Source organism: Schistocerca gregaria, chromosome 1, assembly GCF_023897955.1.
Source record: "Schistocerca gregaria isolate iqSchGreg1 chromosome 1, iqSchGreg1.2, whole genome shotgun sequence".
Taxonomy (NCBI): Eukaryota; Metazoa; Arthropoda; class Insecta; order Orthoptera; family Acrididae; genus Schistocerca; species Schistocerca gregaria.
Window position 1 is genome coordinate 1023169656 of NC_064920.1, and position 24600 is coordinate 1023194255.

Sequence of the window (24600 nt, forward strand, 5' to 3'; positions counted from 1 at the left end):
AAGCAGAAAGGTGGAAGGAGTATATGGAGGGTCTATACAAGGGCGATGTACTTGAGGACAATATTATGGATTGGAAGAGGATGTAGATGAAGATGAAATGGGAGATACGATACTGCGTGAAGAGTTTGACAGAGCACTGAAAGACCGGAGTCGAAACAAGGCCCCTGGAGTAGACAACATTCCTTTGGAACTACTGACAGCCTCGGGAGAGCCAGTCCTGACAAAACTCTACCATATGGTGAGCAAGATGTATGAAACAGGCGAAATACCCTCAGACTTGAAGAAAAATATAATAATTCCAATCCCAAAGAAAGCAGGTGTTGACAGATGTGAAAATTACCGAACTATTAGTTTAATAAGTCACAGCTGCAAAATACTAACACGAATTCTTTACAGACGAATGGAAAAACTAGTAGAAGCCGACCTCGGGGAAGATCAGTTTGGCTTCCGTAGAAATGTTGGAGCACGTGAGGAAATACTGACCCTACGACTTATATTAGAAGCTAGATAAAGGAAGGGCAAACCTACGGTTCTAGAATTTGTAGACTTAGAGAAAGCTTTTGACAATGTTGACTGGAATATTCCCTTTCAAATTCTGAAGGTGGCAGGGGTAAAATACAGGGAGCGAAAGGCTATTTACAATTTGTACATAAACCAGATGGCAGTTATGAGTCGAGGGACATGAAGGAGAAGCAGTGGTTGGGAGGGAGTGAGACAGGGTTGTAGTCTCTCCCCGATGTTATTCAATCTGTATATTGAGCAAGCAGTAAAGGAAACAAAAGAAAAATTCGCAGTAGGTATTAAAATCCATGGAGAAGAAATAAAAACTTCGAGGTTCGCCGATGACATCGTAATTCTGTCAGAGACAGCAAAGGACTAGGAAGAGCAGTTGAACGGAATGGATAGTGTCTTAAAAGGGGGATATAAGATGAACATCAAGTAAAGCAAAACGAGGATAATGGAATGTAGTCGAATTAAGTCGGGTGATGCTGAAGGAATTAGATTAGGAAATGAGACACTTAAAGTAGTAAAGGAGTTTTGCTATTTGGGGAGCAAAATAACTGCTGATGGTCGAAGTGGAGAGGATATAAAATGTAGATTGGCAATGGCAAGTAAAGCGTTTCTGAAGAAGAGAAATTTGTTAACATCGAGTATCGGTTTAAGTGTGAGGAAGTCGTTTCTGAAACGATTTGTATGGAGTGTAGCAATGTATGGAAGTGAAACATGGACGATATATAGTTTGGGCAAGAGGAGAATAGAAGCTTTCGAAATGTGTTGCTACAGAAGAATGTTGAAGATTAGGTGGGTAGCTCACGTAACTAATGAGGAGGTATTGAATAGGATTGGGGAGAAGAGAAGTTTGTGGCACAACTTGACTAGAAGATGGGATCGGCTGGTAGGAGATGTCCTGAGGCATCAAGGGATCACCAATTTAGTATTGGAGGGCAGCGTGGAGGGTAAAAATCGTAGAGGGAGACCAAGAGATGAATACACTAAGCAGATTCAGAAGGATGTAGGTTGCAGTAGGTACTGGGAGATGAAGAAGCTTGCACAGGATAGAGTAGCATGGAGAGCTGCATCAAACCAGTCTCAGGACTGATGACCACAACAACAACAACAGCCTTACAGTTTTGTGCATCTGATCGATGACCGTTTCACAAAACGGGAATGTCCTGTGCTTTTTCCCAATCATCAGGAAATCTTCGCTCCTCCAAAGATCAACGGCAGGATGCTGCTAGAAGAGGTGCAAGTCCTTTGGCACATTCTATGCAGAATCGTATTGGTATCGCATCAGGTTCAGTCGTCTTCCCTCTGTTCAGCGATTTCAGTTGCTTTTCCTACCGTAGAACAGATCAGGCACTTAGGTAACGGAGTGAGACAGCGCTAAGATCTTAATTGCTACTGTAAGGCGTACATTGTTTACGTCACTGAAATAACTGTGCCTCCATTTTGGAGCATTAGTTACTTAGATCAAAATGTGCAGTTTAGGATCTTTCACATATTTGTCAATATCTATACTCCGCAAACAACTTTATTTTGTACGACCAGAAAAAGGGGTGGGGCGGTACTATGCCTACCGCTTTCCTGTTCCATTTGCAGTGGTTAGAGGGAAGAACGATTGTTTGTAAGCTTCCGTGTGTGAGTCTCTAGCCGGCTGTTGTTGCAGAGTGGTTCTAGGCGCATCAGTCCGGAACCGCGCTCCTGCTACGGTCGCAGGTTCGAATCCTGCCTCGGGCATGAATGTGTGTGATGTCCTTAGGTTAGTTAGGTTTCAGTAGTTCTAAGTTCTAGTGGACAGATGACCTCAGATGTTGAGTCCCATAGTGCTCAGAGCCATTTGAACCATTTTTTTTTTTTTGTGTGAGTCTCTCTAATTTTACCTTAATGGTTCTTTCGCGAGATACACATAGAGGGAACCCATATATTAGTAGACTTTCTGGGAAAATACACTCTCGGAATTTTAAAAATAGAACACTCCTTCAGCAGAACGCCTCCAATGTAATGTCTGCCACTGTAGTTGGCTGAGCATCTCTGTGACGCTTCGACGCTTACTAAATGAATCTGTACCGAAACGCTCTCCTCTTCTTTAGCTTTCCTACATTTAATCTATGAATCCTACATGGTACCGATTTCAAATTGACAAGCAATCTTCAGATATTGGACGAAAGAAGTAATCTGCGCCCAAGTTTAAACAAAGGCAGCGTTTCACACACGTCAACTTTTGTGTCCGACATCTTCTACAATGAGGTGGCTTTAAATGACACAGTTTGCTACGTCACTCTGAATAAGTAATCCTTTATTAATTACAACAAAGCCTGTCTCTGCACGCCAGGCTCCGCTGTAGCTATGAAACTGCATACGTGACTGGCGGTTCAGAATACTCTAAATGAGCCACGATTACTGAGCGGCGGATTGATACAAGTTAAGGGTGGCCGTACTGTGCCTTCAACACGGTTACTAGAAAACAAAAGTTCGTGGATACTTGTTGACGATGTCTTGATTGCGTTGGTATGTAGGCACAGTTCACAACAGATGGAAACCTCTTCCCGACGACTGACCCGCGCTGTGTCGTGGCGAGCAGGTAGCACAACGACGTTACTCTGACAAGAACATCCTCGAAGTGGGTAGGATCCGACCCAAACCGAACTGCCTTGCTGTCCTCTGGCGACGCTTTTTCAGGGCAGAGACCAGGCGATCGCGGCTCGCAACTGCAGGAGGCACAGCTTCTTCCTAGAATATTATTGGCACCCCGTGATACCGTTTTACTGTGTAGTATCTCTTCTTGGTCGATACTTCTTGCACCGCTCTCGATACTCGACGACACCCCATGGTTCCGCCCCAAACATCTGCCCCAGCGTGGGTATGGAGATGGGATACGGTTGGTGGAGGTGGGGGGGGGGGGGGGGGGGGGAGGATGTAGCCACCTGTGGCACCTGTGCGGTCCCGTCGAACCATATCTGATGTAGGTGGAACGGAACAACACTTCAGGCACCACACCCTTTCTCGTTTGCGACCCCAGCGAAACAAAGCAGTGAACACTGGTTGCTGAGGCTGAAACTGACTCGAAAGGAGGGGTAAAAGCTCTCTGTGGCGGACGTAGCAAATGAAGAAGACCATGCACGAGCTCCTCTCGAGGATTTCCATATTTGTGCATGTATCAATCCAATGACAGAAAAACTTCCAAGTCCTGTCTCGGTAATTGCCCGTCTGTGATTTGAAGTTCCTTACGAAGCATTCGGCTTCACCAACAGTCTGTGGATGACAGGGCGCCGTGTACCATTGTCTGCATAAAAGTGTTCAAATTCCCAAGAAGTGAACTACGGCTCATTATTAGACACTATCACGTCAGGAGAGCCTGAAGTGCAGAAGATCGACGTAAGATCTGATAACTGTGCTGACTGAGGTGGTAGGCGTCGTTGGAAACTTCGTGGGAAATTTTCTGTGTGCATCGGCTACCACTAGCCGGCCTATATTCCTGTATGGCCCAGAAAAATCTATGTGTAGCTGTTGCCAAGGCCGGTCAAGACGCACCTACTCAGAGTACCGCTGTGGAGGAGCCGGTTGACACTCTGCACACATCGCTCGCTGTCAGGTCATGGCCTACATTTGTGCATCCATTCCTGGCTATGTAAAATACCATCTTGCCAACTACTAGGTGTAGACACTACCCTTACGTACTGAAGAACTTCCCGCTGCAGAAACTGAGTAATCAGGACTCTTGCATCGCCACTTTCAGAGTACATCAGGAAGACGCAAATCTGTAAAGAGATGGCACGCCTTTGAGCAAAGTTGTGACGAACCACCGTGTGGTCTATCTCCTTCAGACTCTGCGGCCACCCATGCTGAACAAACTCCATCACTATCCACAACGCTAAGTCCGATGTCGTCTACTGAGACACATCAGTGTGATGACAGGAGTGCTCGGAGGAACCAAACACAGCATCGGAGCCAGTAGGGAACGTTGACAGACGTTTGCATGGGAGTATTTGGTGGTGCGCCGATATGCCAACTCGCAATGGTAGCTGGGCAACTGCAGTGTACTCGTACCTGCTGGGACTGGCTGGGAGGATCTCAACAGAGACATCAATGGTCTGTTGTCTGTAACTAGAGAAAAGTACAGGCCGTACATGTATTGATGGAAGTGTCTCAACCCACAAACGATAGCCAACGCCTCCTTTTGAAGTTGCCTGTAGTTGCGTTGGGCGTCGGTCAATGTCCTCCACGCAAAAACAATTGGCCCGTCATTGGAGCCAATTCGATGTGTCATTTCCGCACCAGTGTCATAAGATGAGGCATCTACTTCAAGAATAACAGACTTGTTGGGGTCGAAATGGACCAAACACCGATCACTTAGTAGTGCATCTTTCATTCGTTGGAAAACTGCCTGACATTCGGCCGACTATACAAACAGAACGCCCTTGTGGTGCAGCCGACTTAGAAGCACCGCGATCTAAGCAGCATTCTGTATAAAATGGCTATAATAGATTACCTTCTTCGTAAGATGATCATGATGATTCTATAAACTTTTTGGAGCAGGCATGTTACGAGTGGCCACAAAGTATGATTGTAGTGGTTGGGTGCGAAGATATATAGTGTCAGTGAATGGGAAGGAACATTCAGAGCGCTCAGTCCCACTTAGGACAACACTTGAAACAATGCCTCTAAATTTTTTAAGTATTCTGGTGGTGTACGATCAGGGACAAGCCGGCCGGTGTGAGCGAGTGGTTCTAGGTGCTCCAGTCTGGAAGCGCGCGACCGCTACGGTCGCAAGTTCGAATCCTGCCTCAGGCATGGACGTGTGTGATGTTCTTAGGTTAGTTAGGTTAAAGTAGTTCTAAGTTGATGACTTCAGATGTTAAGTCCCATTGTGCTCAGATCCATTTGAAACATCAGAGACAACCATATCATCTAAGTAATTGGAACAAGAAGATACTTGCGATGTCAGTTGTTCAAGGTATATTTGGAAAATAGCGAGGGTGCAAGCTTGTGTTGAACATAAAAATCTTGTTTGACACTTCATCTAAAGGCCGTTGCTAGCAGATTAGTTTTTGAAAAGAAATGGCCCTGACCTAATTTGTCCATCAAATCCTCAGGGCAGGGCAACGGAAAAGAATCAACAACAGTTTGTGGGTTGACGGTTGGTTTAAAGTCTGCACAGAGTCTCAGTATTCCTAACAGTTTAGTAAGGACCATTAAGGGTGACGCCCATTGGCTGGCCGACACTGGTTTGATGACTCACTGCCCTGTAACCCCATAATGCCTTAGGGACAGGACGAGTACGACAAAGCTAGGGATGTGCATTTTCTTTAAATGTCACATGGGCCTCTAATAGTCGGGCCTTGCTTAAACTGCCAGGGAACAGAGAACAGTACGTGCCACATAAATCATTAATACTGGCCAGTAAGACAGATGAATTAATTTGTAACACCTGCCCATGAACTGACAATCCGAAAAGGTCAAAGCCATCCATGCCAAAAATGTTGGCATACTTGCGAGAGCACAGCTTATGACATAAAACTGTCTTAGTATTACCACTGAATGCGGCTGGTAAACTGCACACTCCAAGAACTGGAATAGGTTGTCCGTTCATACACAGCGCAGTTTAGCAGCGCGACAGTAACACCAATATATAACTGGAAATTAACACACTTGTTGAACACACACATCTGAACATACAAAGAATTGGATTGCCGAATCGGCGGACTCTTGCACAGTAAACACAACATACACCTCATTATAACCGCTGTCTGGCGTGAAATGTGAAAGCTACCTAACACCATCTGTACTGAAACTTACCGACCGTGTGTGGTTTGCATCATGCGAAATACTTGGCTTTGCGGCAAGGGCACTGTGCCCTAACCACTCATATCATCTCTTAGTTTCTTCTTAAATAATCAAATTGTTTCCGTTTTCTGTTCATCAAGTTATGTTCATTTTATACCAGTACTAGCTCATTAAAATAAATTTTGTTAGAAATATGGAAGAATATACTGTAACATTTAAAACTGTAAAATGTGTGGCCTGCTTTTTAAAGTAGGTAGCAGATTTTGAAATATGTTTTGTGGACACATGTAGTAAGCGTTGCTTCACACAGTGGAGAATGGCAAAACAGAGGTACGCCGGCGATCGAGACGTTGCGAAGTAAGCATACACAGATAGCCTTGCTGACAGCCGCAATCTACCAACAGGTTGACGCAAGGACGCATCCAGACCGAGTGCCAAGCAAAACCTGGAGAGTGCTGAGTAAGGGGAAGTGAGGCCAGCACGCTAAGTTACTCTGCAATATACTGCGGGAGTAATAACAAAATGCTACCACCGAATGTAAAAAAAGTGTCCTGCTACCGGATATAAATAGTAGAGCACAGGTAGCAACAGACAGTAGCCTGAGGCTCCCGAGTGCGGTCAGAGGCGCGCGTGGCGCGCATTGTCCGAGAATCTACACAGCAGCAGCCTGGCGGAGGGATCCGCAGGGCTGGGCAGCGATGACGAGGGAGAAATCGTAAAGAAAGTTCAATAAATAGAACTCCACGCCGTCTCAGTCTTTGGCGCAGCCACTGTGTCTCCTGCTAACAAGTGCCTCCTCCGTAACAAATACTGCAGAGGCCGTAACATATGCAATAAATGAAATGAAGTGAATGTACTCTATCATGTGTTTGAAAGCAACGAGGGTTGGACTTCGTCGATTGTCCGGGCTGCGCCATGGCCTGATGTTGCGATTGATTTGCACATAACCTAGACTTCGGGCCTGATCTGAGTGGGAAGGGGTGTTGGCCCCCGAATGTCTTACTGTTGGCAACAGATATTGCAGATGCTTGAAAATCATACTCGGTTACATTGACAATGACCTGCGACTCAATAACAGACAATACTGTAGTGAGATCAGAGATTTGATGCTTTAGAATGGCAGCACCAATATGGGAATCAGACACGTTCTGAGTAATCGCATCTCTCATCATAATGTCACTGCAACGTAACACACACGGGCACTGAGAGTGACATGTCTTGTAAGGGCACGAGGTTCCGTTACCCAAATTTTGTATAATAGTCCTGGCTGCTGTTTTAATCTGAAAAACCTGCAGCGAGCAGCTGCTACATGCGCTTGTGATTTGACATGATTTGACAATTTGTCAACTAATTCTTCGTACAGAACCTCATGAGGCTAGCGATCTGGAAACAGGTTTGCTAATAACGGGAACACTGAGTACATACGCTGGTTACCTGTTATAGCGGAGGCATCGAAATACCTCGTCAGCTGCGCTACATAATCAGCCGAGTCTTCACTTTGTCCGAGAAACTCTCTGAGTATAGGTGATAGAACAGTTTTCCGTTTCCAGTTGAACAGATTGAGGTGGTGGCCATGGTACTGCCTCGCAGTGATTGTAATAACTCTTGAATACTTTGTCCCTGCACTTGTATATCTTCCATTAGAGACGCATCCTAAACAGACATCGTGAACATTTAATACAATACTGGCCATTAAAATTGCTACACCAAGAAGAAATGCAGAAGATAAACGGATATTCATTGGACAAATATATTATACTAGAACTGACATGTGACTACATTTTCACACAATTTGGGTGCATAGATACTGAGAAATCAGTAATAACGGCGTTGATACGACTGGTCATTGAGTCAAACAGAGATTGGATTGCGTGTACAGGTACACGACCCCATGCAGCTTCAACACGATACCACAGTTCATCAAGAGTAGTGACTGGCGTATTGTCACGAGCCAGTTGCTCGGCCACTTTTGACCAGACCGTTTTCAATTGGTGAGAGGTCTGGAGAATGTACTGGCCAGGGCAGCATTCGAACGTTTTCTGTATCCAGAAAGGCCCGTACAGGATCTGCTACATGCGGTCGAGCATTATCCTGATGAAATGTAGGGTTTCGCAGGTATAGAATGAAGGGTAGAGCCACGGGTCGTAACACATCTGAAATGTAACGTCCACTGTTCAAAGTGCCGTCAGTGCGATCGATAGGTGACCGAGACGTGTAACCAATGGAACCCCATACCATCACGCTGGGTGGTACGCTAGTATGGCGATGACAAATACACGCTTCCAACGTGCGTTCACCGCGATGTCGCCAAACACGGATGCAACCATCATGATGATGTCAACAGAACCAGGATTCATCCGAAAAAACGACGTTTTGCCGTTCGTGTACCCAGGTTCGTCGTCGAGTACATCATCGCAGGCGCTCCTGTCTGTGATGTAGCGTCAAGGGTAACAGCAACCATGGTCTCGGAGCTGATAGTCCATGCTGCTGCAAACGTCGTCGAACTGTTCGTGCAGATGGTTGTTGTCTTGCAAACGTCCCCATCTGTTGACTCAGGGATCGAGACGTGGCTGCACGATTCGTTACAGCCATGTGAATAAGATGCCTGTCATCTCGACTGCTAGTGATACGAGACCGTTGGAATCCAGAACGAAGCTCCGTGTTGCCCTCCTGAACCCACCGATTCCATATTCTGCTAACAGTCAATGATATCGACCAACGCGAACAGCAATGTCGCGATACGATAAACAGCAATCGCGATAGGCTACCATTCCACCTTCATCAAAGTCGGAAACGTGATGGTACGCATTTCTCCTCCTTACACGAGGCATCACAACAACGTTTCACCAGGCAACGCCGGTCAACTGCTGTTTGTGTATGAGAAATCGGTTGGAAACTTTTTCTCGTGTCAGCACGTTGTAGGTGTCGACCCGGCTCCAACCTTGTGTGAATGTTCTGGAAAGCTAATCATCTGCATATCCCATCATCTTCTTTGCGGCGGTTGAATTTCGCATCTGTAGCACGTCATCTTCATGGTGTAGCAATTGTAATGGCGAGTAGTGTTTAGCAACAGAAAAAACAGCGCTGCTGCAAGAGAGAGTTAGTTACACAATACGAAACAGTAAGCTTATCGCGAGATGCATCCTATTCGGCACTTTACTTGTTGTGCCCGTTTTATTGTTCACTGAAGTCGCTAGTAATGATTCAACTACTTAGAACAAACAGAGAAATAATGCTTTATTAATTATAACAGAACTTATCACTGCTCCCCGGACGCGGCTGTAGCTATGAAATTGCACATGTGGGCTTGCGCTGACGAATTAATACATGTTCAGAACGACCGTACTGTTGCTTCACTGTAATCAATGTCCGCCCCCGCTAGCTGAGTGTCAATGTCAATCCTAAGGGCTCGGGTTCGTTTCCAGGCTGGATCGGAGATTTTCTCCGCTCAGGGACTGGGTGCTGTGTTGTCCTAGTCATCATCATTTCATCCCCATCGACGCGCAAGTCGCCGAAGTGGCGTCCAGTGGAAAGACTTGCACCCGGCTAACGGTCTACCGCACGGGAGGCCCTAGTCACATGACTACAGTCACTAGAAAATACAAGTTTGTGGACACATGTTGACATAGCTCTGATCGCGGTGACGTGCAGGCACGGTTCGCAGCAGATGGAAGTCTCTTCACACCCCGACAATTTACAAGGGCCGTGTCACGGCGAGTTATTGTGGACTTCAATCCAGAGACCGGTTTGTTGTACCTCTCCATACTACTCTATCCTGTGCAAGTTTCTTCATCTCCAGGTAACTACTGCAACTTACATCCTTCTCAACCTGCTTAGTGTAGTCATCTCTTGGTCTCCCTCTACAATTTATATGCTCTACGCTGCCCTCCAGTACTATTTTGGTGATCCCTTGATGCCTCAGAACATGTCCTACCAACGGATCCCTTCTTCTAGACAAGTTGTGCCACAAATTCCTTCTCTCCCCAATTCTATTCAGTACCTCCTCATTCGTTACGTGATCTAACCATCTAGTCTTCAGCAGCCTTCTGTAGCACCACATTTCGAAAGCTTCTATTCTCTTCGTGCCTAGACTATTTATCGTCAATGTTTTACTTCCATACACGCTGCACTCCAGGCAAATACTTTCACTTCCTGACACTTAAATTTATACTCGATAATAACAAATTTCTCTTCTTCAGAAACGTTTTTCTTGCCATAGCAAGTCTACATTTTGTATCCTCCCTAATTCACCATCGTCAGTTATTTTGCTCCCGAAACAGCAAAACTCATCTCCTATTTTAAGAGTCTCATTTCTTATCCTAATTCCCTCAGCATCACCTGATTTCATTCGACTACATTCCATTATCCTCGTTTTGCTTTTGTGGATGTTCATCTTATATCCTCCACAACACGGCTAGTAGCCAGCACAATGTCACACGGACAGGAATTTCCTGCACGTAGGCTGGATACGACACGAACCGAACTGCCCTCCTGGCCTCTGGCGACGCTTTTTCAGGTCAAGGTGCGGCGGTGACGCCTCGGAACCACGGGAGGCACGGCTTCTTCCTGGCGTCTCACCGGCGCCTCGTGATACCGCTTTGCTGTGCAGGATCTCTGTGGTGGGCGATACTTCTTGAGCCGCTCTCGATACTTTATGAGATCGCATCAATGTTTATGATCAACAGCGTGTCGCAAAATGACCTTTTTTTGATTCATGGATGCGACTGCCACGAATTCTCGGAGTATCACTTGCAATCTATGTCCTCAATTATCTGCTGAATGTTTTCCAGTCTTGGTCTTTGTACTCTACAGCTCCTTCTGGTACCATGAAAGTCAGCGGCTGTGAGCACTATGGGACTTAACATATGAGGTCATCAGTCCCCTAGAACTTAGAACTACTTAAACCTAAATAGCCTAAGGACATCGCACACATCCATGCCCGGGGCAGGATTCGAACCTGCGACCGTAGCAGTCGCGCGGTTCCGGACTGAAACGCTTAGAGCCGCTCGGCCACCGCTGCTGGCATGGAACTCAGTCCCTGATGTTTTAACAGATGTCCTCTCATGGTGTCCCTTTTCCTTGACAGAGTTTTCCAAATATTTCTTTCCTCTTCGATTCTCCGCAGAACCTCCTCATTCCTTACCTTATCAGGCCATCTGATTTCAACATTTGTCTGTAGCACCGCTTCTCAAATGCTTCGAATCTTTTCTGTTCCGGTTTTCCCACAGTCCGTGTTTCACTACCTGATATTCTCAGAAATCTCTTCCGCAGATTAAGACCTACGTTGGATACTAGCAGACATCTCTTGCCCAGGATTCCCCTTCTAGACAGTGCTAGTCTGCTTTTTATGTCCTGCTTTCTCCCACCGTCTTTGCAAATTCTGCTGCCCAGGTAACAGAATTCCTTAAGTTGATCTACTTCGCGATCACGAATCCTGATGTTAAGTTTCTCGTTGTTCTCATTTCTGCTTGTTCTCCTTACTTTCGTTTTCGTTCGATTTACTCCCAATCCATATTGTGTACTCATTGGACTGTTCATTCCATTCAGCCGATCATTTAATTCTTCTTCACTTTCACTCAGGATAGCAACGTCATCAGCAAATCGTATCATTGGTATCCTTTCACCTTGAGTTTTAATTCCACTCCTTTGATTTCCATCATTGCTTCTTCGATATACAGATTGAAGAGTAGGGGCGAAAGACTAAATCCCTGACTTACACCCTTTCTAATGCGAGCATTTAGTTCTTGGTCATCCGCTCTTATTACTCCGTCTTGGTTCTTGTGCATACTGTATATTACCCGTGTCACCCTATAGCTTACTCCAAGTTTTCTCATGTTTTCGAACATCTTGCACTACTTTACTTTGTCGAACGCTTTTTCTAGGTCGACAAATCCTATGAACGTTTCTTGATTTTTCTTTAGTCCTGCTTTCATTATCAACCGCAACGCCAGAATTGCCTCTCTGGTGCCTTTACCTTTCCCAAAGCCAAACTGATCGGTATCTAATACATCTTAAATTTTCTTTACCATTCTTCTGTATATTATTCTAGTCAGCAACTTTGATGCATGAGGTGTTAAGCTGATTGTGCGATAGTCTCGCACTTGTCATCTCTTGCAGTCTTCGGAATGGTGTGTATGATATTTTTCCGGAAGTCAGACTGTATATTGCCAAACCCATACATTCTACACATGCAGTTATATTAAATGGTATTTGTAGATACTGTTTGCAGAACGTGTTGCGAGTAGATTTAGTAACAAGCAAGTAATAAATTACAATGTCATGCGTGTTGTTGAAGTTTTACTGCACGCCAGTTTTACGCAGAAGCTACGCTTTTGCTCTCCATTTTAAGCAAAAGCCAGTTTTTGCTGCATCTCAATTTTTATAACATCGTATGTCCTGAACTGTGTGTCGTACAAAGATATAATGTTGTAGATATGTTCAGAGCTATATTTCGGTTCTGTCTGCAAACTATGTTGTGAATAGAGTCTGTAGTGAAAAAGTAGTAAATTGAAAAGTCATATCTGATTCTGAAGCTTTGCTGCCATGTTGGCTGGTTGATTCGGGGGAGGAGACAAAACAGCGCGGTCGCCGGCATATAGGATTGGGGAAGGAAGTCGGCAGCGCACTTTCAAAGGAACCATCACGGTATTTGCCTGAAGCGATTTAGCGAAATGACGGACACAGTTTTGAACCGTCGTCCTCCCGAATGCGAGTCTAGTGTGCCAACCACTGCACCAGCACGCTCTGTGATGATACTTGAACAGCGAAAATGCAGTAACCGATAAAATTCTTTCCTTTCATAATTTAGGGGGTTTTCAGCGATAAAAGTTTCACTGGACGTCACTAAGTGGTCTCATCCTCAAAAGGTGGGTAAGTTTGGGAATGCTCGCCGTCACTTAAGCTAACTGTAGTGCTCGTTTCATTGTGCTAAACTTTTGACTTTTGAAAGTATACCTCGTAATGAGTGCGTTACGACAGAATTTTAATTCCAGAATGATATTTTCACTCTGCGGCAGAGTTTCCGCTGATATAATGTTAATCTTCCAGGAAGTCTCAACATTTTAATTTTTAAATTCATTCAATAATCACGCGAAAAATTAAAAATCGAATTTTTGTTGCCCCTGGAAGTCGTTAGATAAGCAACTTGCAGCTGAATTGTGTTCCGGGACCGTCGCTTAGCACTATCCGAACGCATTGGGCTGGACGCTTTACTGAAAAATTTAAGAGATACTGTTTATTAATAATACCTTCACATCAAATTACACGTGCTATTGTAGAAAGCTACAATGGCAAATAAATGACAGATGTTGTCGCGCACCACATTGTACCGTATATGTTTTTATGTAACAGTGTTAACTCGAACGTTTACTGCACAATGAGTTCCCCACTTTAGCACGAACTAACCACTACTCTAACCTTAATGCTTTGAATTTCGACCATGCGGATATTTAAAAGCACTGATGTGTGTCACACTTTCCGAAACATCCTGTAAAACTGTCGTTTTTACGGCAGATGAAAATGTTCTCTACTGTGACGTCTGTCATTAATTTTGTACTATAAAAAAACTACGCTCATACGGGTTTCTCTCTCTTGTGATGATATGTGTTTTCGTTCGGTATTTTCCGACTAATATTGCAAATTACTAATGATTCGTTGTTGAAGAAACGTGTTTCCATTACGTTAAACTGGTTTCTAAATGTAGGAAAAATTCAGCTTCATAGTACGATTATTTCTTATACATTCCATTAACACATTTGTATGACAATTATTTTATTTACATTCAGACGTAAGGCTGAAGTATAGTTCAATGCCATCAAATATAGAGCAAGGGTTCTTTGTGACAATTGATTAATATTACACCTGCTTATTGGTTTACAACTGTTATCACATTTAAACCACATGTATAATCGGAAGTTATTTAAAAATGGCGCTAAGACATTACCTTCCTGTTCTGTTCTCTCGGACAAGCACTCGGGATCCGTAACTGACCTAGCGTAAGGAACGTGTGCCAAGTTTTTACGGCGTTTACTTCAGCGCCGTAACGCGGAAGCAAATAAACTCAGAAGTCTTCCTGATTACTTTTCACTGTAAACACGAGCATTACATAAAAGCATTACTCTCCACAGGTCACGTAAACTGCCCTAGGAAGCGAAACTCTGTATTGAGCAGACGATGCCATCTGTTAGACTTGCGACCTTTATCTAATGGGTTTCATCAAAGTAGTTTACAACTTCATAAACTATCTATTCCCGTTACCAAATGTTTGAACTCGGATATTGGTTTTTCCAGCTCACAATTACACGTGATACTATCAACCCGTCTTCCTATTGGACGTGGTGTGTCGTTACCTTCCTCCGACCTATGAACCCACTTACCCAGCCATTTAAGGAGCACTTACAGTTTAATGCGCGACTTGGCATTATTCATATTAAGGTATCATTCAAGCGACAATATGGAATATATTCGATAAAAGATGTTAGTTCAATTAAATCTAAGAATTATTTATGGTTTTCCGCGACGGTTCAGTTATCCACTGTGTGCATAAAATAATTACTACAAGGTTTCTCTGGTGATTCTCTTCCTTTTTCACTCCTGCAGTCGTATAAATTTTTACGCGTATTTTGATACAGTCAGTAAACACAAGAAGCAATCGGCAGCATTTTTTCATGTAACTCTACGTAACCATTACCATTCGAATAAGAATGTACAGGATGTTCAACAAATGACGCAAAATGAGTTTGCTTTCTAAGTAAATAAACCTTCAAATTTTGAGTCTTTTCTTTATTTTTTACCTGTTAGCCATGTAGCCGTCATTTAGCCTTTTATATTTTTTTAGAATTTAACAGCACCTATTGAGCATCTTCTATTTTGTTTAATTTAGCTTCTCATTTTGAAGCAGGTTTTCGATAAACTATTGTACTGATTTTGTTGATTTACGCACGAAGTTCACGCTAGTGAAATGTTTGATTCTCATATCTGCAAAGCAACACAGCAAGATTTATTTCGTTCATGAGTTTCGTGCAAACAGGCGGAAAACGGTGATTTAATTTCGAGCGTATTAGAGATTGGATAACAAAAACACTTTTGTTGTAGAACGAAACATTTACTTGTTATTCAGCCTAAAATATGGAATACTTCTACCAAAAAGCAACGGGAAAATTCCTAAATATTACTTCAAGTTGCTTATGGCACAAAATGTGATATTGATAAAATTAATTCTTGTAATCGAAGGTAAGTATTCGTTCCCATGAAAGCAGCACGTTGAATGCAATCCACAGACGCGGAAGTTATCTCCATGGTACTCCAGACAAATATGACACGTCCAGTTATGTTCACCATATGTATTGCATAGTCTGCCAAAGTATTTGGTGCAATCGCCGAAATTTTGCAAATGATGTGTTTTTCAATTAAAAGAGGGAAAAACTGTGGTAACTTCTAGTAAATCGGGAGGAAATACTCGGCTTGCGGTAATTATTGCAATTAACTCGTAACGTAGAGAAACTTAACATACATTCAAGCAACGTACGCTTGAGGAATCGAGAGATGGACTCAGTCATGTCACACAAAATGCTGTACCACGGGATAACAATTCAGAAAAACCCAATAGGAAGTAAGGAAATTATGCATTGCGCAACACAATTAAAGGAACACTTTTTCGATTCCCATAAATATCTCCCATCATCACACCTAAGTGTGAAATTTGGCTCAAAGATCATTTCCGTGTAACGGTGGAAATGATAGGCGCCCTACAACGTCACCTTAGAACTCGGTGACAGTTCCTACTCCAAAGCGTCGACATATAAATAAAAAAAGAAATAAAAAAAGAGTCCCATCTCAGAAGTTCATAAGAGTTGCATTAATGGTATCTCATGGAAACCATGTTTCACCATTATTCTGCCCAACGCCATCGCGGATGTGCTAAACGATGGAAAAGTCGTCGCATACCCTCTTACCCAGAATTCGCCCCTTGCTTTGAAGCATCTACCACGGAGGTCAACTTAGTGTCGAAATCTCGAGGTTTTCTTATGGTCGGCCAAGGAAAACGTTTCCGACAAGCCACTGTTCACAATCGACACGAAAAGGCCTCAGCAGGTGGCATAAAGGGCGTCGATGAAACAACTTCTTGCCTTGATGTGTTGATCCACACACATTTCGAGGTCGAAAACTATATTTCACAGTGTGGTAAGAAACGTGTCGAAGTTTATGACAACGTACGACACTACTGCCACCCTGTTTCGGAGATTTCGACACCCATTCAGTCCGACGGATGCTCTAGCACATGAGATCAGCAACCATTTGTAACGTGCTTAGCAAAGGAGCGTCTGGCACTGAGGATGTTGTCGAACAGGGCGTCCTTAGAGGGGAACCACTGCTACCCTGAAGCGATAAATAGACTTACAGGCATGCATATTCAAATACAGAGATATGTAAGCATGCATAATACGGCGCTGCGGTCGACAACGCCTATATAAGACAAGTATCTGGCACAGTTATTAGATCAGTCACTGCTGCTAGAATGGCTGCTTGTCAAGATTTGAGTAAGTTTGAACGTGGTGTTACAGTCGGCGCCCGAGCGATGGGACACAGCATCTCCGTGGTAGCGATGAAGCGCGGATTTTCCCGGAAGACCATTTCACGAGTATATATGGATATGGTGTCTGTTCATTCGGACATGCCCGAAAGAACAGACACCATTGATGATCTGCAGCAGTCTAGAACGAAATTAGAACTGTATTAATACCTTCAGCTGCTAACGGGCGTCGTTATATATCAACGGGGACAGATGAAAATGTGTGTCCCGACCGGGACTCGAACCCGGGACATCCTGCTTACATGGCAGACGCTCTACCCATGTGAGTCACCGAGGGCACAGAAGATAGTGAAACTGCAGGGACTATCTCGCGCACGCCTCCCGCGAGACCCACGTTCTAACCTCGTATGTCCACGCATTGCATTCGTAACGTCCCACCCCAACACACTCATTTCTCGTGGAAGAGTTTCATACCATGTCCCTTAAGAGGTCGGGGAATATGTGTGCATCCGCACAGAAGAAGAAGGTCATGGCCGGTGTTGCCAGAACTATATCCATATAAGTCCTTGGTATGGAGCAATGCTCCTGACTCAGCCAACCTGCAAAGGGTCCGACATATGGTGTCTTTATGTTAACAAAAGGAAAAGAAAGGAATCGTTCACCCCAAACAGAGCAGCAACTTCCTGTACAAAGACTTGCGCACATACGCAGAAGACAAAGTTATACATCTGTTGGAACAGCGGATCTGGTGTGTTACGAATTGCTTCCGTGAGACGTAACCATCAGTGCTCATGGTTTTGGTTAAAAACTGAGACGCCTTTCAGAAGCGTTACAACAACAACGACCAGAAAACTGCGTGAGGTGATGCTACTCCACGACAAAGCCCGCCCACAGTCTGCTAGACTGACAAAACTCACCACACAGTAGTTCTATTGGGAAATCATTCCGCATCCAATTTATTCACGTTATCTTGCGTCCTCAGATTTTCACCTTTTCCGCTTTCTATCGAGCAACCTTCAACGGACTTCCTTTTCGAATGAAACTGCGCTCCTAAGATGGTTCACCAAGTTCTTCGCCTCGAAACCTCGTGAATTCTTCCGCCGCGGAATCGAAAAGTTACGATATCGTTAGCAAACGGTTGTAAATAATGAAGAAAAATGTATAACTGATGACTAAATTCTTTGTTACGTGCATATGTTGCATTTATTAAGCTACTTGAAAATCGCTACGAACCTGTGGCTTGGAATGATGTACTGATGTACACTAAGGTATTAATCCCGGATTTCCTTAGTATAGAGCAGACAGTTATTAGACAGCGACAAACACATAACCTCAGACATGGAATTAGCTGCACCTGTGAAGTATTTGATACCTCTTTGACGAAACTGTGTTTCTAATGCTTGACTATCACACCTGCAAATGAGACCATCAAACTGAGCCTTTGCTGCACCTTAATCTAATCTTTCCTTTAATTCAGTTTATGCAAAGAACTCTACAAATTGTGGTATAAGACCTTCATTAAGTAATACAAAATAATTTATCCTTCCAGTTTACGTAATTTTGGGTTACTACTACGAACATCTGGGGCTGATGGCTGCCATGGAAGAAAAGAAGCTCTTTGATAATGGTGAGTACTGCCAAACATGCCACTGTTCCGCAAGTATACTGACATAAACTAAAATTCATTAATTACAATGTGATTGCATTCATCAGTCTTTCTTTCCAGTTGCCTTCTATGCCGTACGAAATTTAAAGCTAGGAATGTGATGTACCAATTTTAAAATTTGATTTATGCAATAAATTTTTAAATGTATGTAAAAAATATATATAAGGAAATGAAAGCTAAGTAGAGACTATTGTTAGGTAAGTGCAAATTTTTCTCTGAAAATGTGAAAACGCTCCTTGTGTTTGTCACTTGAAAGTGCGTTGTGTGTCATATCTTCCAATGACATCAACGAAATGCAATATCTCGAAACGTGGGAACTTCGATGATTTGATACTTCTTGTACAGTATATGTTTCTTTTAAAAATGACTAGAATAAAGGACGAATCGTTTATTCTTTAATAAATGTGTGTAAAATGTCCTGATAACATGAACTTCGAATAATGTTGCTGAGCATTATTAGCTCGAAATTTATGCTTTAAAAATTATGTAGTTCAAGTTCATCACACAATGTAGGGCCTGCATCATGTTTCTATAACTAACGAACGGTTACTAGCCTGTCCGGCTACCCGAGCGGTCTAACGCGCTGCTTCCCCAGCGGGAAGACGGGACGGTCCCCGGCACGAATCCGCCCGGCGGATTAGTCTCGAGGTCCATCCTGTGAATGATTTTTAAGGAGGTTTTCCATCTGCCTTGGCGAACGCGGGCTCGTTCCCCCTATGCCGCCTCAGTTACGCTATGTCAGTGACTGCTGCGCAAACACTGTCTCCACGTACACATACACCTTAATTACTCTAGCACGCAAAAATTCGGGACACACTCATGTGGTATGAAACGTTCTCAATCGGGGGGTGGGGGTGGGGTTGGGGGAGGAGGAGAGCACCTACTGGGGACCGAACCGCACAGTAACCCTGGGTCGGTGTGGGGCGGCGGTGGGGTGGGTGGACTGCTGTGGCCTGTTGTGGGGTTGTGAACCACTGACGGCTACGGCGGGAAGAAGCCCCTCCATCGTTTCATACACAATACACAATTCACAACGGTTGCTACTTTTGACCCACATAAATCGACAGCACAGTAGTCAAGACCATCATGTTTCAGAGTTTTTATACTTCCAAGAGATGAAAAAAAGTTGCAGGAAAATGAAAACACTCAAACAAACAAGCTCTACAATATACTCTGAAAAATAAGAAAATTTTGTATTTCTCGACGAATAAAATATTTGTCGCGTTAAAAGTCAGTCGTTACTCATGCTTTTGATACGCACTGAAATGACATTCATTGCTAATGCATAAAAAGGGTGCGTTACACTGAGGTGACAGAATTCGTTAGATACCTCCTGGTATCGTGTCGCACCTTTTGCCCAGCGTAGTGTAGCAACTCGACGTCGCATGGACTCAACAAGTCGTTGGATATGACTTCCGGAGTTATTGAGCCGTGCTGCTTCTACAGCCGTCCATAATTGCGAAAGTGTTGCCGGTACAGGATTTTGTGCACGAAGTAAGCCCCTCGATTATGTCCCATAAATGTTCGATGGCAATTTGTCGACCAGAAGAGCTCAGCACATACAATCAGAAGAGCTTAGCACATTCAATAATTGCCTTAGCACAAGTCACATGTAACTATCCCCTGCAGTGAACATTCTCGAAACGAATCGTGAACAACTGTGGCCTTGTGACATGACATCTTTGTTGGGGAACATGAAGCCAAAGAATGGCTGCAGATCGTCATCAAGTAGCTGAAAGAAAAAATTTCTAGACAATGGTCGGTTCAGTTGAACCAGAGGACCTAGTAGCCAATTCCACGTAAACACAGCCCATATTATTATGGAGCCACCACCAACTTGCACAATGCCCTGTTGACAACTTGAATTCATAGCTTAGTGGTTTCTGTGCCACACTCGAACCCAATCACCAGCTCTTAACCAACTGAAATCGGGACTCATCTGACCAGGTCATGGTTTTCCAGCGGTCTAGCGTCCAACTAGTATGGTAACGAGCCCAGGCGAGCCGCTGCAGGCAATGTCGTTCTGTTAGCAAAGGCATTGGCATTCGTCGTCTGCTGCCATTGACCATCAACGCCAAATTTCGCCGTACTGTCCTGACACCTACGTTCATCGTAAGTCCCACATGGACTTCTACGGTTATTTCACATAGCGTTGCTCGTCTATTACCAGTGACAACTCCACTCAAATGCCACTGCTGTCGGGCGGCGTTAAGTGAAGGCCGTCGGTCACTGTTTTCTCCGTGGTGACAAGTAATACCCGTAATTTGGTATTCTCGACGCGCTCTTGACTCTTTCGATCTCGGAATATTGAATTCCCTAATTATTTCCGCAAAGGATTGTTCCATGCGTCTAGCTCTAAATACCATTCGGCGTTCAGTGTCTGTTAATTCCCGTCGTGAGCCCATAATCACTTCATACGAATCACCCGACTTCAAATGACAGCTCCGCTAATGCACTGCCCTTTTATTCCTTGTGTACGACTGCCATCGGTACATGGCCATATCGCTCTCCCATGACTTTCGTCACCTCATTGTAGTACCGCAACAGATCAACAGTAAGAACCACGGTCGGAAAATACATGTAACACAAGGGATACACGAAATAACGGGTGAAAATGTGAATCTGAAACTGCACATGCGGCCATATACTATGTTGCAGTGAAAGCTTATCAATGCAAAAACCAAGTAGAAAGTCTATCTGCAGTCACTAAGTTGATTATATTGGGGTATTGTAACTAAATTCAGTCCAAACATCCACCGTAACAGAAAAAGGGCTCAGGTGACTTTAAGCATGCCAGTGGAATCTAATAATTGCACAATTGTAAGAAACAGTAAATCGTATCAATAATGGTGAATCACAGTTGTTGTTAACCATGGTAACAATTTCTTGTGGCACTTCCTATACCTATTACCATGAAATCTAAATAACTTTGCTGTGTCTTGGCAGTCTATAATTTAGGCACTATGACATGAATTATCATGCAAACACTTCCTATAGTTCCGACTGCAAAGTAGTATTTTGAACAGAACTGTCGAAGTACAGGAACGATAGAAACCAATAAAAATGGGAGAGTCTTTTCTGTCTTTTGGTGAACAGATCTCCATTCACACCTTAACATGGTGGAAGTGAAACAGTCCACAGTCGATAGCCCTCTCTCTGGGAGATGACGACACTGTGAACGAATCAGTAGCTTCTCTTGATGGACGTATGGTGGAAGCAGAAGATAGTCCCAGCTGGAAAATGCAATCCGGAGGCAACCACTCGGAACTGGGGAGGTGTCTGAGTAGTTACGTGCCTGTGTAGTGGCGGCCTCTTGTGATTGTGTTGTGTACCTCTTGAGCTACGTACACAGCAGTAACCGTGGCAAAATTTTAAATACTGAGTGAAAAACTCTCGTACAAAATATGACACAGAATAGCCACTGCCCGCATCTCGTGGCACAACAAGCGTTCTCGCTTCCCACGCCCGGGTTCCCGGGGTCAGGGATTTTCTCTGCCTCGTGATAGCTGGGTGTTGTGTGACGTCCTTAGGGTAGTTAGGTTTCAGTAGTTCTAAGTTCTAGGGGACTGATGACCATAGATGTTAAGTCCCATAGTGCTCAAAGCCATTTGAACCATTTTTGAATAGCCACTCGAAAATATATTGCTAACGAATGTTCAGTGCATGGGATAGTTGCATGCGACGTGTGCTAAGGCAATTATTAAATGTGTTGAACTCTTGTGGTGGACTAATTTATCACTGAAGAATATACCTACCGAATGTTGTGGACCGAGAGGTCTCTAGATCTGAATATCGTAGTTCTGATTGAATTCTGGAGACGAAATGCATCTAATTGGCATCCGCCATGTAGGAACTGTTGAAGCCAACAGAGAGGAAGACCGTTTTAGGTTTCATACGAACGTAAAAAAACCGTGAGACAATGCTATGACTTATCTTAGAAGTACTACGGGTAACTTTAAAATATTTCTGTTTGTTGATAACACTAGCTTGTTGTGCAACATTGGCTCAGTTTAAAATAGTACAGTACATGAGCAAAGTCCACGGCTTGTAGAACATAAACTAACGCTAAATAACAGTAGCCGGCCGTTGCGACCAAGCGGTTCTAGGCACTTCAATCTGGAACCGCGCGACCGCTATGGTCGTAGGTTCTAATCCTGCCTCGGGCATGGATGTGTGTTAGGTTTCAGTAGTTCTGAGTTCTAGGGGACTGATGACCTCAGATGTTAAGTCCCATAGTGCTCAGAACCATTTCAACCATTTTTAAATCACAGCAAGACTCAGTTCTTATAGTTTCCAACAACAATTCAGCAAAACTTCACGTTTTAATTTCACAGAACGGGCATATGATTAGTGAAACTTAACATTTCAAGTTTGTAGGTGTTCAGGTAGACAGCAAGCTCTCGTGGAAAGCCCACGTTCAGGATCTTGCTCAAACACTGAATACCGCCATTTTTTTATTCGAACGGTATTAGAAGTGAGTGATCGTTCGACACGAAAATTGGTCTACTTAGCTTATTTTCATTCGCTTATGTCGTATGGTATTATATTTTGGGGTAACTCTTCGCATTCCAAAAAGATATTTTTGGCTCAGAAACGGGCGGTTCGGGCAATAAATGGTGTAAGTTCACGAAACTCTTGTCGACCCCTGTTTTCGAGTGTTGCTATTTTGCCATTGGCCTCTCAATATATATATTTCTCACTGTCGTTTCTTGCTACCAATATTAGCTTATTCCCAAGAATAAGAGCTTTCACTCGGTTAATACTCGGCAGATATCATATCTGCATTTGGATCGGACTTCCTTAACACTTGTCCAAAAAGGTGTGCAGTAGACTGCTGCATCCATTTTCAATAAGCTGCCACTCGAATTCAAAAATCTTAACAGTAATCCCCGAGCTTTCAAATCGACACTGAAGAGTTTCCTCATGGGTCACTCCTTCCATTCTATCGAGAAGTTCCTTGAAGAAATTAATCTGATTCTCATTGTATTGTTCATTTCGTTTAATTAAACTTGAGGAGTGACTTTTTTCGAGTTCATAAACATTTATTTTCATCTGTTATTACTTTTATGTTGTAATTTCATGTACTGACACGGTCCATGTCCTTGGAGATTTGCACCTGAATTTGGCCTATGGAACTTGACTTCTAAACAAATAAAGTAATATTCTTAGGAATGAGCCCCTTAACTGAAAGCTTGTAATACTTTCACCATGCACACTAGCTTCTGGCACAGCCAGGGGAACTATTCTGCAGTGGTGCGTCATCTTCGTCTGTACTTGTTGTATTGGTTACACCCTTGTACTGTATCCACTAATAGATTAGTTTCATTACACCAAAACACTGTCTACACTAGAATGTAGCGACTGTTGAAGCTAGCCTAGGGAAAGACCATTTTAGGTTTCATAGGGACGTAAAAAAGCCGTGAGGCAATGCTACAACTTACCTTAGAAGACGACCTCAAAAGCCAAACCAAAATTCGAAAAGTATGAAGATTTAGAAAATTTTTTCGACAACGCTGACCGAAACATATTCAGCTCCGGGAACGAGAATTAACAACAGTCAATAGCACGAGGAGCAGAATACTAAGTACAGTCAGTTATTTATTTATTCATTCGTGTCAGAAGCATTTACAATGTATAAAATAATGTACAATATTTACATGTTGTTTGTAGATACATTTACAAGATAATTATTTACACTTTAGCCGCCCAGAAGTTAGCTACCTCTATTGCATTTGGCGTTGCACGAGCAGGTCTTCTGTTGTGCACGTTGCTGGACATTGGGTACACTGGAGCAGGTGGAAGGTCGTCTACGTTGCTGCACACTCGCAGAGTGGCGGCTCCTCTAGGAAACCCCATTTGGTCAGATTGCTCTTACATTTCGTGACACCCGTGTGTAGTCTGTTGAGGAATCTCCATGTACTCCAACTCTCTGTGCAGCCGGGTGGTAGTCTTTCGCTTGGTGTAATCCATCCCACGGTACTGGTACACTGGAGCAGGTGGGAGGTCGTCTGCGTTGCTGCACACTCGCAGAGTGGCGGCTCCTTTAGGAAACCCCATTTGGTCAGATTGCTCTTACATTTCGTGACACCCGTGCGTAGTCTGTTGAGGAATCTCCATG

At 43.7% G+C, this 24600-nt stretch overlaps 1 protein-coding gene across 3 annotated transcripts in view; it reads left to right on the top strand.

Moving 5' to 3' along the window:
• LOC126278966 (guanylate cyclase 32E) overlaps positions 1 to 24600 on the top strand; it is an 829856-nt gene that overhangs the window by 397278 nt on the left and 407978 nt on the right. For all 3 annotated transcript variants that reach the window (XM_049979279.1, XM_049979262.1, XM_049979270.1), the window contains exon 6: positions 18366 to 18443. In XM_049979279.1, the coding sequence (XP_049835236.1) occupies positions 18366 to 18443 (78 nt within the window). The remainder of the gene's footprint in view (positions 1 to 18365; positions 18444 to 24600) is intronic.